We start from the raw sequence: 16040 nt of genomic DNA, 5'->3' as shown, positions 1-16040 counted from the left end.
GATTTGCAATCATGAGCATTTTATTTACGGTTTAATCATAGCATGTAGGGTTTTGACAATTCACCGAAGGGGAAAGGACACGGGATGTAAAACGCGCATTTGTTTGCATTTACTTACTTTTCTACTTTATTTTTGATTTAAATTTTTTTTAGGATAATATGGGGTTGACATTTTAGGGGTTAATTAGGGTGCTCACGGAAGAGGTGGGTCTTTAGCTGTATTTTGAAGATGGTGGCAGATTCTGTTGTCCGGATTGAGGTTGGAAGTTCATTCCACCACTGAGGGACAGATAGTGTGAAGGTTCTGGAAAGAATCTTGAAGAAAATATGTACGAGCTGATTTTTTTTTTAACATCTCAAGTACCAGAGGCATTAGACTTTTGCCTTATAGTTTTTTGCTTGGTGCGTTTTTGCGGGGGAAAAAACGTTGCCCATACATTTTTCCAAAATCGCTCTCCGAGGAAGAACTCTATTTTTGATCAGTCTAACTCGACATTATGAATCAGTGAGTCTATGTGCTATCGTAAAATAGTCAGACTGGATCTAAACGAGGGAAGTAAAAATGAGTTAAGAATTCAGTATCGACAGACAGATTTTTATCATTCATGCTGTTAGCATCGAGCCGTCCCATGTCCGAGTAGCTTCTGGTTACTAGATTCGTAATCCGCATTACTTCCGGCTTTGTCACCGTTTTCCAGCGTTCGCAGTGGTTGTAACGTTACAGGGTATTTACAGACGTGTTGTGAATTTTATTCATGTCTATAAATGACACGACGTTGGGTTCCAGTGCAAGACTAAAGGAGCGAATTTCAAACACTAAACACAGCTCGACTAACTAGACTTCGATTAGGTAACGGCGTAATGATTTGTAGCTAAATCATTTAAGAGCCATGAACAATGCGTGTCAAATGCACAGAACAGTACGTTCTCATCATATCATTCAGAACAAAAAGAAATGACCAGTGAATAAAGAGAAATCTTCAGACAATAGGTCAAGGGTGCTTCCTCATTTTCTGCCCTGGAGTAAATCTCCGGTTAAGGAAGGAGGACACGGTGAGGGACAGAGAGAGAGAAACCCTCCAGACCTGAAGCTTATTGTCTTAAGGGCTTAAGTTAAGAGGTAAACGAGAAGGGAGGGACGGAGGGCGGGAGAACATCGAGAACACTGTCTGAAACGATGACCAGAGCCGTCCTTCTGCTCCTAATCCTTTGTCATGCGCGTGGGACGGTTTGTCGGGTAAAACCGTGTTTACTCAAAACCTGCTTTTTCAGTTTAGAGCGCTTTAAAAACAAAATGGCTGCTCTGAGACGTGTTGTGAGGACTGTGATATCGGCGCAAATATATAGATAGAGAGATATGTTAGCTCTGAGGATACTAACATCAGTTTGAGTCTCTTTGCTGCGTTTGTGTTAGGGATGCATCGGTACTATGTATTTTTTCCAGACCACGTACGTGTACATCACTAATACCGATACCAAAATGAGTAACTTACTGAGTATTACTCAACCAGGAGCATCACGGAACATATTATTTATCCTTGTATACGTGTCCCTGGTGAGGGTAGCAGGCTCGCGCTTTATATCGTTAGCACGTTTATTTTAAATGAAGTGTATTAGCTAGCTGTATTAGCACCATTGGATGCAGTACCTTGTCCGGGTAATATGACAAAAATCCCATATCACGACACTTTAGACATTTTCTCTGATACACGATATGTATCATGATCTAAAGGTTTGATTGAAAGGCCGGATATATAAAAAGACTAAAGATGAAAAAACAGATTCTCTTGATTGTTGATACTTTTAAATGGCTTTTAATTTACTTGAATTAACTTTAAAAAAAAAAAAAAAAAAAACATGCTGGAAAAATAAACAAACAAACAAGCAAACAAATAAATACATTTGACAATTTTATAGATTCAGTTCAAAATCTTAAGATCGAATCAGCTGCTTCCAATCATAGTTTTGTAATTATTATTATTATTATTATTATTATTATGTTCAAAAAAGCCTGTGAGATCTAAAAAAAAAAAGTGTTGTGACATAATTTATCAGGATATTGATATTATATCATCACATCGGCCCACCTTATTGGATAAAAGCCGTTACATGCACTTTTCCTTACCTAGCATGTGTTTGTTGAGAGCGCTGAACGCTTTGTGGTGAGTTTTATCTTTAAGAAGTTTTATCAGGTTCTGTATTGAAGCCTCATCTGCTCGTTAGTGCGACAACATACACTAGGATTAGTATCACATGGTATCAGATGTTGGTATCGGAGCGTTTTGGATTTCTTTGGAGTAAACGAGCACGGCATCAGACTCGTATCTGATAGCGGTATCGTTATCGATGCATCCCTAATTTTGAAGCGTTTTCTTCTTCTCTGTTGAAACCTGTCTGAGATTCGCACGGCCTTCTCCTTCTCTTTGTTCCACTCTGAACAATCTGTGCTGCATCCTAAAAAAAAAACGCTTCAGACGGTTTGCTTATGCATTGCAGTGTGTGTCTGCAAAAAAAAAAAAAAAAAAAACAGAAAATAAATAACTAGAAAAGAGAAATCACTCCTTATATTCACATCCTTTCTTTGTTTCCCTCTCGCTGTGCCTGTCTCATTGCATTTCCTTTGTTTTGTTTTGTTTTGTTTTTCTCCCTACTCTCTCTCTCTCTCTCTCTCTCTCTCTCTCTCTCCCTCCACCTGAATCAAAGTGGAACTTATCCTTCCTGTTGAGTTGTTTTTATCACATTATCTCGAGTGGCATGATTCAGAGTCGACTAATCTTCCTGTGTACATCTACTAGCATGACCCGCCTCCTTGGAGAATTCCCCTCATACATGCATTCGCAGACATCCAGCCATCTTCTCCACTCCAGTCCTCCACCCCATTTCATGCCCGCACACACACACACCCCGGGTCCCCCCGGGCCCCCCTCTGACCCCAGATGGGTATGCAGGGCACATGTTTGGCTCCTTTCCCCACCTGCTGAAGTGGCTATGCCAGCAGAGAGTGCAACAAACAGGCCAAGCAATCAAAAACACACACACACACACACACACACACTCATATACATGCACATGCACACACATTCAATATGACACAGCCATATCACCACCTTTCTTCTCAATATCTTCATATCATATTCTTTTTTTTTTTTTTTTTTTACTTTGATCACATCACAGCATTAAAAAAAAAAATCTAATCTCTATTTAATCTCTCTCTCAGTTATCACACTTATAACAGAAGTTGAAGGGCAGTTGTCGTTGGGGCAGTAAATGAATGTTTACAGAACAGATGTCTTCCAGACATACCCTGACATTAAATGTATCTATAAACGGATAAAAAGTACAATGTCTTGTTTAATAATCTTTTTTTTTTTTTAAATGCCACATGCTTTTTCTGAAAATAATACATTTCAGGTTGTACCAGTAACTCTGCTTGACATCAGGCCGCATCACACTGTCGTGGAGTATTTCCCTATAACAGCGCACTCTTAAGTGTTTTATTCCTTACACGGTATGTCGTTAAACGTCCTCGTTGGTACCGATTGTTCTTACGCATCAACGTGTAACCGTTCTAATTTCTGCCCAGAGCTCATGATAACCTTGATAACAAACCAATTCCAGAATATAATCCTGTGGGGGTGATCTTGTTGTTATTTCCCCTCATCCATCACATTTATGTTTTCTCTGAACCATTTCGTTTCTTCAGATCGCCCTGGACACTACAGTTTGATTGGCCCTTTGATTCTTAGCTTCCCTTCTGTTTTTTTGTTGTTGTTGTTTTTTTTTTTTTTTTTTTTTTTTTTTTTTAAATTCCCTGCTAATCTTCCTCGTGGGAAGGTCTGATCTAACTGGATGTTAAGATCAGACTGGAAGCCGTCCTCGAGCAGGCATGGAGTGTGTTCGGCGGAGGTTAATTGGGGTCAAGAATGAGGATTTCTCAGCAGCACACAACACAATAAGATTACACTCAGTGTCGTCCTTTTTGCCATTTTATAATAGTATTTTGTTAGAAACGGCCATATGGGCATGTGTGCCAGAGACACCAACAGTTACAGAGCACGGTTTAAGACTCATTAATGTTTCGGCTACTGACATCTAAATGTGTTGATTAGACAAAGAGAAATGTGGACCATCAAGTAAGGACTTGTAAACACTTTAAAACAGGATGTGCTGTTATAAGAAAACTATCAGCGACATGGCGGTGTGACGCTGTTACCCAATCTGAATTATTTGTCATTTATTCGTTATAACTAATATACTACAATGACTTGTTATGCGACAGTGATTCTTCAATGACAATTTTTTTCCATTTATAGTTACATTTAATGTTGTGGAACATCCCTGAAACGTTATCGCTACTGTTTTTTTATAAATAAAAAAAAATAAGACAAAAAAAAATTTGTTTAAAAAAAAAAAAGTAAAGTCCTGAAGACTTTCCCGTGGCCGAAAACATACTGACCGTTACAAAGCACTGACGCTGGAGACTCCTTCCAGAAAACTTTACTGCTGCAACAATTACGCATTTATCATCGCTAAATGACAACACAGATATTTTAATTGAATATTACTGGCTTCAGATTATGCCGAGCGTCCGCCATACGGTACAAGTCCATATGAATGAGTCGGTCCTATAGAAATGATGACCTCTCCGAAAGATCTGGAACTACTGTCAGAGCTGCTGTTATAGAAAATGAATCGACGCCTTTCTAATCGATCAGAATGGGGACTTCGACAGCGCTGTGGTATGAATGTCAGATACAGATGGCCTTTGGTCTGTTTTAATTGGATACGCCGCATAACACGCTCCAAATCATGTAACGTCACGTAATAAAAATGTGTGAGGGGTATTTGTCATCAAGGAAAGAAGGATTTCGTTTCATCACTGGCTTTAAGAAAGGCATGTTACAGCCACAGTGTTAGTCCAACATGATGAAGATACAATATGGAGTGAAATATTGAAAACTTTAACTTGCTGGAATACCAGCATGCAGCTGTTTCCTGAAGCTCATCGCTAGGACCATATCCGACTCCTGAACTTCATGCTGAAGCTACAGTTAGTCAGGGACAACCGATAGACAGAGGATGTAAAGGGAGGGGTGAGGGAATTCATTTATTTTGCCCTCTGTCATTCGGGCTAGTCCTTTAAAGAGTGGCTGAAGAAAGTGGGATTAACATGAGCGCTCATCTGTCTGATTCAGGCTGAGCTTGAAGATCATTGATTAAAAAAATCCCAGTTTATGTGGATGTGTGTGTATATATATGTGTGTGTGTGTATGTGTTAGAACCCTTGAGCTCAGCTCAGAGACTCAGGCATCCACAGATATGCCGTCGGATTACACGGGTCAATTATACCCTTAATCTGCCTTTCTAGGGGGTGGGATTACGGCCGGCTGGCATTGATTGATTCAGCGTATTTCTGATGACCTTGGTAGAGGCTGAGTCTTTAGCGCTACTGCTTGTTGTCGGGTTCTGTTGTCCAGCTAGACCATTTCACTGTCTGCTACCACTTTGCAGTCATGCTCATGACCTGCTGACCCGAGTGAATGGTTTAATCAACTCGCTGTCCAGAGAGAACCACCTGACCACTCGTTCAAGAGGTCACAATCTCTGGAGTCGTTGAAGCTGAAGTTACGATTACTACTTTATTCAGCATTCAAGAGTATGGAATTTTCCTACAGTTATACAGGACTTCATATTGTGCCTTAAAAATGAAAACTATTCAGACCTTTTGACGCCGTTACAATAATCTCGTCATGAAGATGCCAGCGTCGTGTTTTTCGCCTCAGGCTGGTATTAATGAAGAAGCGTTGCAAAAAGTAAACAGGACATTAGTGGGCGGAAATATATACTTTAAAAAAAATAATAATAAAAGAGGTGGAGAACCAACAGGTACCTCTATGGTTATCGTTCCAAACATGTTAAAAGGTTTTTCTTCGTTCAGAAAGGAGGCAGTGGCGCTGTTGTAAGCTGCTTAGGTTTCCAATAATTACAGGAACTGCGATTCTTTTCTCTTTTTTTTCCCCTCCAGCTCTCAGCATGTCGAGTGTAGACCTGGTGGGTTAATGCTACAGTGCAAATAGGCACTAATTTTGAATGACAAGAAAATATATATTTATAGTGTGTGATTGCATTGGGGTCATTCTGGTTTTCTAAACAGGAAATTTAGCCAACCACTTTGTTCTCCCTCTCTCAGTCTTTCTCCATCTCTCTCTCTCTCTCTCTCTCTCTCTCTCTCTCTCTCTCCATGATGTAAACCAAAGTATGGTGGTATTTGTTTGATTAACTCGTCTGACAGGAGTGACAGCTGCTAGCGGGTGCGCGTATACGAGAGTCTCAGCGCGGGTCCGCCTTTGTACATCTGTCAGCACGGAGGCAGGGGGAATCGGAGGGAGAAAAGAGACAAATTGGTCCCAAAAGGCAGGCCATTCACCTTCAGCTCACCCCCTCCGCCCCCCGCCCTCCCTCGGCTCATTCAGGTGCTCTGCGGGATTCTCAAGTGCTCGCTGGCTTATTCCATTTTGCCCCCCTTCTCCCTTCGCCCCTCCCGACCCCATTCAAGGCCGAGCCCCAGAAGTGTTGAGCTCCTCATTCGGCTGCGTCTCAATCCGCCTCTAAGCGTTCCTTTGTGAGCACTTTGCTCACGGCTCCTTACTCACAACCCCCACTCCTTCTTTCCTTCTTTCTTTCCAGCCTTTTTTTTTTCTCTCTCGCTCCTCTTTTTCGCTCATTGTGTGTTTACTCAATGACACGGACATGGGCTATAATTCCCAGCGTTTAGTTCATCCCAACAAGGTCGTTCTCTCTGTCTGAGCATGTTTTGGTGAAGAGAGCTCTGTTTGCATACTGTTATCCATTTAGTGAACAGGCTCTTATGCATAAGAACAGAGTCCACTGGAGGTCCAATAGTAGAGGGGCTTTTTTTTTTCCCTTCTTCTTTTCCCATCCAGAGCTGTAGATCAACAAGCTAAAAAAACTGTAGTGACACATTTTATTGAGAAAAAAAAAAGAGAAGAAGAATAGCGCTCCATTTGAAATGCTTGTTAAAATATCAAAAGGGTTTATGAATTAAACTGTTTGTCCTGGGTGTTTTTCCTAAGCCCGTCTGTGTGCCGGAAAGATTAAGCGGCCCTTTACAGACGTAGCGCTAGCCTGAGCAGAAACATTGGAGGCTTGTTGCACTTAAGGCTCCAACGAGGCATGCAAACCTCCACTTTGTACGCGCCGCTCAATCAAAAGCAGTTTGAACCTCACATGCTTGCTGAGCCTACAACTTTTCTTCAATCCCGCCATTCAGGCGGACCTCTTTCTGCGAAGAGAAAAAGAGAGAAGGAGGGATGGAGAACGAGAAAAGGGGGGGAAAAACGAGGAAAGAAGAGAGGCTGAATTTGAGTGCTAACACAATGGCGCAATAGAGGAACATGTCTGGGGTCGTGTGTTTCCTGTGAAAAGTTTTCCTCTGGGTCATGATGTCCCACTGTGCTGAGAGAGAGAGACGTGAGCTCGTCGGTGTGAGTTACCATGGTAATTGAGTTCCCTCGTCAATGGACCTCCTCTCAGGGGCCAGAAAGCACACAATAATAGGCCAACAACGGCTGTGAACAGCGAGCAGGTAGGATTAGCCCGTCCCTTTGTCCTAAAAGCATAATGTCTTGTAGTCAGTTTTAAAGAGTCCTCTGCACCGGGGGCCGGGTTTAGCTCCAAGCCTGAGCTCAGTAAGAAAAAGAAAGATGGTGGAAAAGAAAAGCAGACAGACATGAGCTTCGCTCCTTAGTCCTCTAGGTTTTGTGCAATTTTTTTTTTTTTGAGGCAAGGAGCTTTGAGTTACAAAGACAAGGAATTCTGAGTCAGTCTTTCTCAAGCTTTCCAGCAACTTGTCATTTCACATTAGCATCAACACTAGCGGCAATCTTCATTCCATCCCTCTCGCTAATTGCAGACACAGCTGGGTCCCAGCGGGAGAGCTTCTCGAGCGGCGTTGGCCGTAGAGAGCAGGCCTCACTCAGACACACGCTCTAAACTCATACTCGCACATACACACACTAACTCATTCAAACGCACGCATTACCACCAGTAAGGGCAGAAAGAGGCAGAGTCACAGGTTGCTTGTAATCCCCCTGTACCCCCCACTGAGTCTCCACCTCCTCCACCCTACAAAATTCCTGCTTTTACTACAAAAGGGAGATTTTTTTTTTTTAGGAAGCACAAAGAAAGGCCTGATCCGGATCCTCAATGACTCCCACTGCCTAGATTCAGGTGTGCTTAGGATTAGTAAAAGTAGCATACGTGCGTGTGTGTGTGTGTGTGTGTGTGTGTGTATTGGATGGGTGTGGAGGGGCGTGCAGCCTCGCACTGAATTCTGTTTGTTGCCCCCTGCTAGGCACCACGGCTTCCTGTAACATGTCAGAGATTGGAGTGTGAACGCAGGCTCGCTCGAAAACTGGGTGTTTTTCTGGTGTGTGTATGTGTGGTGTTGCAGGGGGCAGGAGGTCGCACAACCATTCAGCACTCCCTCCTAGAGGTGTGGGGGGCCTGCAGATGTTCATGTGTGTGCACGTTTCGGTAATGCCTAACACACACACACACACACACACATAAATCCTAATATCAGATGGAACTCATTAGATGATCACAGTTTTTTTTTTTTTTTCCATATCCGTTTCATTACGTATTCAGAGGCATGATACTCTTGTTTCGATTGGCAGACGCTGCCAGCTTCCTGCTGCTTCATATCCAAAAAGTGGCGCGGTACATAATGCCCTCTGAGAGAGACTTCTGTTCCTTTCGTCATAGCAGAACAGAGTGCCACAACCAGCACTGTTCATTTTGCAAGCCAGCCCAGGCCTGTTTTTATATTTGCATCCCTCTGTGTAGATCTTTTTGTTTTTGTTTTAATTTAAAGCCATTTATGTCTGATTTGAACTTCAGAATTATGCCTATGATGTACCTCTATGATATTAACAATAATTGTTTTTTTGTTTTGTTTTTGTATAAGACACTCTCACATTTGGTGCTTGGGCGTTGCTTTGTCATGTCATTTGCCTTTTTTGTCGAGCTAATGTTGCCAGTGTATCCAAGGAGAAGGTATCCAAGAATAGGGTAGAATAGGTAAAGGGCACGAGAGATGAAAGGGGAAGACAGAGTGTGTGATGGAGGCAGAGGGAAATGGAGAGAGGGAGATAAAACGAGAGAGAAAGAGAGAGAGTATGTGTGAGTTGTGAAGTTGTCCAGGCCTGGCCTCTCTGTGGGGTTCTATCACGGACCGGCTGCCCGAGCGTTCACAGGCACACAGCACTCCCAGATTAACATAGAGCCCTGACTCCCACACACACACACACACACACACAGACACACACACACCACAACGAAGACACCACAGAGCCCCCCCAGACACACCACCAAACCTCCTTCAGATCCTCAACCTCTTCATGTCACCACTCCTTGTATAATATCACCATCCCTGAAAGCTATGGAGCCAAACATAAAGGAGGTTCATTTCTTGACTAAAAACATGAACATGATGGCATCGTACCTGTAAAGCATTTTCCACGGTTCTACTAAAAGTGCTAAGCACCTAGGCAATCCATTTAAACCTTCAGTCATCTAAAATATGCTTGTATGTAGCATAGATACATGGGAAATAATGTGACAGTCATGTTTTCAGTGGGCATATTTCCCAGTGTACACCCAAAAATGAGAACTGATTCAACAAGGAAGCAATCGTACTTGGGTTTCTAGTTCTGGTTTAATTTCCACCAACTTAAGAGATGGCCAGAATGGTCGCAGTGATGAAAATAATTTCACTGAATCATGCAAGAAGTTCTTCCATTGAATGGTTATTTGGTTAACCAGTGGAAGTGTTTTAAATTTCATCAAATGTTATTTACAATAAATGACAAACTTGGGTCAACTGGTCCAAGGTGACAAAATGAATTCAACATAACTCCTTTATTGACATACCAAGAACTCCATGCAGTCGAAACCTGAGGACCAAAAAATGAATAAAGGCCATTCTTGACAGTTTGTGCAATTCTTTTAGAAAATACTATGACGAATAGGTTGTTTAATAAACATAATATTACTTTTAGTTGTCAGACTACCCTGTTTTGTTGGTGCTATTTGGCATTCTGATCCTGCTAGCCTACACCTCAAAGTACCATTAGGTTACACTGGTCAAACGTACAGAGATACCACAGATTATCGACTGAAACTTTGCTATTGAGCCTGTGGCCAATGTAGAAAGTACAGTTCCAGTTTAATGTTGCCATGATTTCTGGATGATTTCATTTGCACAGCGAAAAAAGGTCCACTGGTGACTGGATGAATGCTATGAGGCAACCCTGGAAACAGTGGTCCCCAACAACCCTGTCATAAGATGCCTGGGCATCTACCTGCCTCTAGAGATCAGTACCATGAGCCCTAATTCAACACATCGGATTAAAATGATTAGTCATAGATCTGTTGCATTTGGCTTGGAAATGAACTCCTACAGATAGAGCTTGTACGAAAAAGGTCAATGACGTCCTGTATATCCTCCCCTATGCTTGTACCCCAAACTGTGCATTTTTTTAATTATTTGTCCCCCCCAAAACAAAAAACACAGCTCAGTTTGCTCTTTGTACCCTTACTGTTAGGACTCCTATCAACAGCTCGGCTCAATCACAACCAATCAATTAGATTCCAGCCCAGATCCTCCCCACGGTCTAACATCTGCAACCCAAAAGCCAAGAGCACTGGCTGTTTAATAGTTGCCTTGAGTTCAGAAGTTGCAGAGATAGGATGAGCAGATAGAGGGAGAGATAGTTGGGTAAAGTAAGGACAGTGTGCCTGCCTCTCCTCTGGTGAAACAAGAGTGATGAGTGTATGCTAACAGAGGCTGATGGCAGACTGAGCATCTCTCACGGTCTGTGACCACGAGCAGCAGAAACAGATTGTGGGCTTGGTGTCAATTAGTAATTTCCTCAAAGGAAAAGTTCTTCTCTGCTTGAAGCTTTGCTCCACAAATGTTTAAGAATCAGCTGACGCTTCAGTCAAGGGTTCTCTAGGTCACCTAAGGCTTTGGTCCAGAGTAAGTTTGCTGATGCTTTGGTATAGGGTTGTTTCCGAGATGACTAAAGCTTTTTTCCAGAGTAGTTTAAGAGTCACTTGAAGCTTTGGACCACAGTTGTTAAGGTCACATGAAGAACTCAATTAAATACAGACAAAATGCACCTGAATCTTTACCACAGGACCGATTAAGAGTCATTTGGAGCTTTGGTCCAGGAGTGTTTGTCACTTAAAACTTTGTCCAGGATGCTTTAAAAGTTGACTAAAGGTTTGGTTCAGAATTCTTTAAGAGCCGATTAAATCTTTGGTCCAGGGTTGTTTAAGAGTTGAGTCAAGCTTTGGTCCAGGGTTAACTCAGAGTCAACTAAAGATTCAGTCGAGTATAGTTTAAGAGATGACTGAAGCTTTGGTCTAGAGTGGTTTAAGAGTTGACTAAAGATTTGGTCCAGGATGGTTTAAAAGTTGACTAAAGCTTTGGTTCAGAATTCTTTAAGAGCCGATTAAATCTTTGGTCCAGGATGGTTTAAAAGTCAACTAAAGAATTGGTCCAGGGTTGTTAAATTCACTAACGCATAAAGGTTGCATAAGAGTCAACTGAAGCTTTGGTCTATGGCTTCTGCTCAATTGGGTGCTTATGCACTTCTTTAAACCAGACAATATTAGCGAATGATTCACGTTGATCCATTGAGCCAGTTGACTGGAAATGTAAGATTGTCCCAAATGGCAGTATTTATGTTCAGAAATGTGTATATATATAAAAAAAAATAATAAACGTAAACCATCCAGTCCCTATCTTCTTACCTACTTAAACTGCTTGTCTTGTTCAGATATGTGGCAGTGTGTACCTGTGTTTGTGTGTCTTGTTGGAAAAAACTGCATTTGTGTTTCAGCAATGGTACACTAGCACGATGAACCTACTGGGTACCTGGTTAACAGATCGCATGGACCTGCAGCTTCACCTGTACCAGCTGAAAATCCTCATTCGAATTGTAAAGGTAACCTCAATTTTACAATTTATCTTCAAAAAAAATAAGATGAACCAAACAGTGTTTGGAGAATATGAAAGAACTTGGTGTAGGCAGAGAAGTTATTAAAACATTTACTGTACATCACAATATACAGTTACAAAGAGGAATGCACCCCCCCCCCAAGTAGAGCCAGTTATACATGGCTGTTAGAAAGAATGCATGACAAATCCTAAGAGCAAATTGAAAATGCTGAATGGGTTTTACCCCATAAACTCCCAGTTTAACCCCATAAACTCCCAGTTTAACCTCAAACTCCCAGTTTAACCCCATAAACTCCCAGTTTAACCCCAAACTCCCAGTTTAACCCCAAACTCCCAGTTTAACCCCATACACTCCCAGTTTAACCTCATAACCGCCCATCTTAACCCCATAAACTCCCAGTTTAACCCCATAAACTCCCAGTTTAACCCCATAAACTCCCAGTTTAACCCCAAACTCCCAGTTTAACCCCATAAACTCCCAGTTTAAGCTCATAACCGCCCATCTTAACCCCATAAACTCCCAGTTTAACCCCATAAACTCCCAGTTTAACCCCATAAACTCCCAGTTTAACCTCATAAACACCGAGTATGACCCCATAAACTCCCAGTTTAACCTCATAAGCTCCCAGTCTGTCTATTAGTTTTCACTTTATTTGCAGAGTACTCTTTATTATATAATCATAGCAGATTATTATTATTATTATTATTATTATTATTATTATTATTATTATTATTATAGTATTATAGTAACTGATAACATGCTGGTAACCTTAACAGGCCAGCAAATTAATCAATTAGTCTTACAAATTTCTATTACAAATAATACATATTAAAGTATAACTATTTATTAAAGTAAGCTAAATAACATAGTAGACACAGTGTTCCCATATCCCCATCCATTTTGATCTATTTACATATGAGATTGATTGATTGATTGATTTTTAAAGGCGGCTGATATAGGATTTCAGACTGGTAAATGGGCTAGACTCGTCCTGCTAAATCTTGCAGTGTGATCTCCGGGTAGCAGCAGGAGCAGGACCTTGTAGTATGGCATCACAGGTTTATTTCTATCCTGTGAAGCCACCAGTCAGGCTTCACTTCCTCTGCTACATAAACCTAAAGAACATCCACAACTACACAGTGTTCAGACAAACAGGACTGCTCGTTCCCTAAAAAACAGATTAATGCTGGTCTCAGGCTAAAATTTATGTAGAGAATCTTACTGTATAAGTAACATGTGCAGCCCACTAAGATTAAGTTTAAATGCAGTGCAGATGTAATTGTTTACAGTTGGTTTCTTGGACTATTTATTCCAACTATGCTGTTCATGTAGAAAAGGGTGAAAAGCAATGCAGCACAAGTATACTTAACCTCTTCTACAGAGTATTTGTACTTGATTCATTACATTATTGGTCATTTTGGAACTTTTACTCCAATCAGAGATTAGACCTAGTTTTTAGTTTCAGGGGATTCACTATATATTGTTCGTATTTATGTATAGTCTGAGTGAACTGCAAGAAGAAGCACTGTTCCTTTAAATTTTAATTGAATGTTTAGGGAGAATTCAGTATATTTGTTTAAGGCAATTGATACAAGTTTATACAGACACATATTCACAAACATAAATCTTATGTTCTATTTAATAAATAATAATAGATGTTGCATTAATAGATGTTCTAGATCATTTCTTTTGAATAAACAGCAACATAATATACATTTTGTGTAAAGTTGCTCAAGGTTTCTTGTCTTGATCTTAATTATTAACAATATAAATGATATAGTTTAAGGAGGTGGGGTTGGGGGTTTGAACGGGAATCCTCCTGAATGGAGCAAATGTGCTGGTGACTAAAATCAACTTTTTGTTTCATATCAGCAAACATTACATTTGAACATTTATTTAAGAATTAAAAACAAAAAATGTGCACTTATCTAGTTGGTACTGTAGTTTAGAGTTGTAGTTATAGTACTTATAGTTCTAGGATGGTATCAATCTGATACCCAGTATCAGTTCTGGGCTAATACCAGTGAAAAAAAAATGGTGGATCAGATATTAGAGTAATCGGATATCAGATCTTGTAACAAATGGCAAAGAATTGAATTGGGAAAAATATATATTTCTGGAACTAGAAATGATTACTAATAAAGAGACTTTACTGTTTTTTCTTGTGTTAGGATTGATATTATATTTATGTTATTATAATTACTAAGTGATTTTGCTTAGGTAGTATTTAAAGAAAACAACATTGGATGGGTATAGGTATCGGTATCGGCTAATGCTCAAGGTTTCGGCATCATTACTGGGGGGGGATAAAAGTAGTTTTGTGCCACATCTAGTTACAGTTTAGTGCTAGTGCTTTATTTCTTTGACTAAAAAACCCGGACATTTCCTTTAATTTTTTTTTTTTTAACTAAAAGCAGAACAGTATTAAAATTACTTTTCCAACAAGGAACATGAAATAATATAGACGGAAAATCCAGAAATCCTTTTTTTCATATTATGGACTAAGATATGGAACAAATAACATTAAAGTGATTCTATGACACTCCTTCTTTCTCTTGGTTTATTACTATGGAGTTTAGTACCAGTACTTAAAGTACCAAAATTTAAAAAAAAAAACAAATTGCCAGCAATAAACTGTTATTTCTACACTGACCAACTCTCTGTGGACCTTTTCAGAAAAAATACCGCGATTTCCGTCTACAAGGCGTCCTCGACTCCACTCTGAACAGCAAGATGTATGAAACGGTGAAGAACAGGCTGATGCTGGAAGAGGCCACGGCGTCTGTGAGGGATGGAGGGATGCAAGGCATCTCTATGAAGGACAGCGATGAAGAAGACAATTAGGCGCCACGTGGAGCGACCGTGTTTGGTGTAGTCTGCCGAAGCGATGCATGTACTCCGTTCGTCATGCTTCCTTAATAATTTTTAATTTCGAGTCTAACGACCGATAATGGGGGCCAATGTTAATTACTGATAGGAGATGAGAAAAACAAAAAAATATATATATTAAATGTTTGTCAGAAGATTGTTGTAACAAACGGGGGGTTTGGGGGGTGGTATGATGAATCAAAATCTGTGTTTTACAAGTAATAATGTCCAAAATGCGTTCCTAAATGTTTCGAAGCAATATGGCGTACTACTTGTAAGCGATGTTTTGCGTCAGATGGTTAGGAATGTATGCCCTGTTGTGTCCCTGTTTAATGCAAACGTGTACGGCGCTTCTTATGTGTACTGTAAATATATGAATGGTACATAATTGTGCATAGTCTCCGTTGGAGGGTTTTTTTCCCGACTGTATGCCAAACGAATTGATTATGTTGTATTGAACTGGTTTGAGGTGTTTAAAGGTAGTGTTTACACAATAAATGAATAGTCAATCAATAATCACAGTATCTCTGGTACCACAAGCCATCTGGAACGGCCATCTTTTTTTTTTTTTTTTTTTTTAAATGAGTTAGTAGATATTTTAGAAATGCAATATTCTGAAATAATTACGATATACTTTGACTAATATGGACAATATATTTATGTTTTTATGTCATTTTGTGATTTATAAATATGCTTTTTACATATTTTATCTATTAGCCAGTACATAATCTAAAGCCTCACTTTTCATACCATTCCTGCAAGTGATTTTTTTTCTATCTGGCTCTCGACATTGTTGCTTTTCATCATATCTGATGCTGTGTATTGCCCTTGGTGCATCCATGTTATCTAAAAAAGAAAAAATATATATATAAAAACATCCAAAGAGCTCTGAATTTTGTGGAATGACAGATTCATCCTAGTTTTGCCTCATGTATGTCCAAAAAGAAAAAAGAACCGTACAGTAGCTAAATTAAAATGTTCATACACAGAATCGGGTCTTATTATTATTATTATTATTATTATTATTATTATTATTATATTATATATATTTTTAAATAAGCCTCTATATATGTTACTTGTTGAAAAGCAAACAGAAGGAGATTCGAGTCAGCTTGGATAGAAA

At 40.0% G+C, this 16040-nt stretch overlaps 1 protein-coding gene across 5 annotated transcripts in view; it reads left to right on the top strand.

The window, feature by feature from the left end:
- Positions 1–15810, top strand: part of cadpsa (Ca2+-dependent activator protein for secretion a) — a 140051-nt gene extending 124241 nt beyond the window's left edge. For all 5 annotated transcript variants that reach the window (XM_047149629.2, XM_053673956.1, XM_017450609.3 and 2 more), the window contains 2 exons: positions 11930–12034; positions 14726–15810. In XM_047149629.2, the coding sequence (XP_047005585.1) occupies positions 11930–12034; positions 14726–14893 (273 nt within the window). In that variant the 3' untranslated portion in view covers positions 14894–15810. The remainder of the gene's footprint in view (positions 1–11929; positions 12035–14725) is intronic.
- Positions 15811–16040: the final 230 nt, after the last annotated feature.

The sequence above is a fragment of the Ictalurus punctatus genome, chromosome 21, assembly GCF_001660625.3.
Source record: "Ictalurus punctatus breed USDA103 chromosome 21, Coco_2.0, whole genome shotgun sequence".
In the NCBI taxonomy this organism is placed as follows: Eukaryota; Metazoa; Chordata; class Actinopteri; order Siluriformes; family Ictaluridae; genus Ictalurus; species Ictalurus punctatus.
Note: the sequence above shows the minus strand (reverse complement) of the source record. Positions and strands in the feature narration are given on the sequence as shown.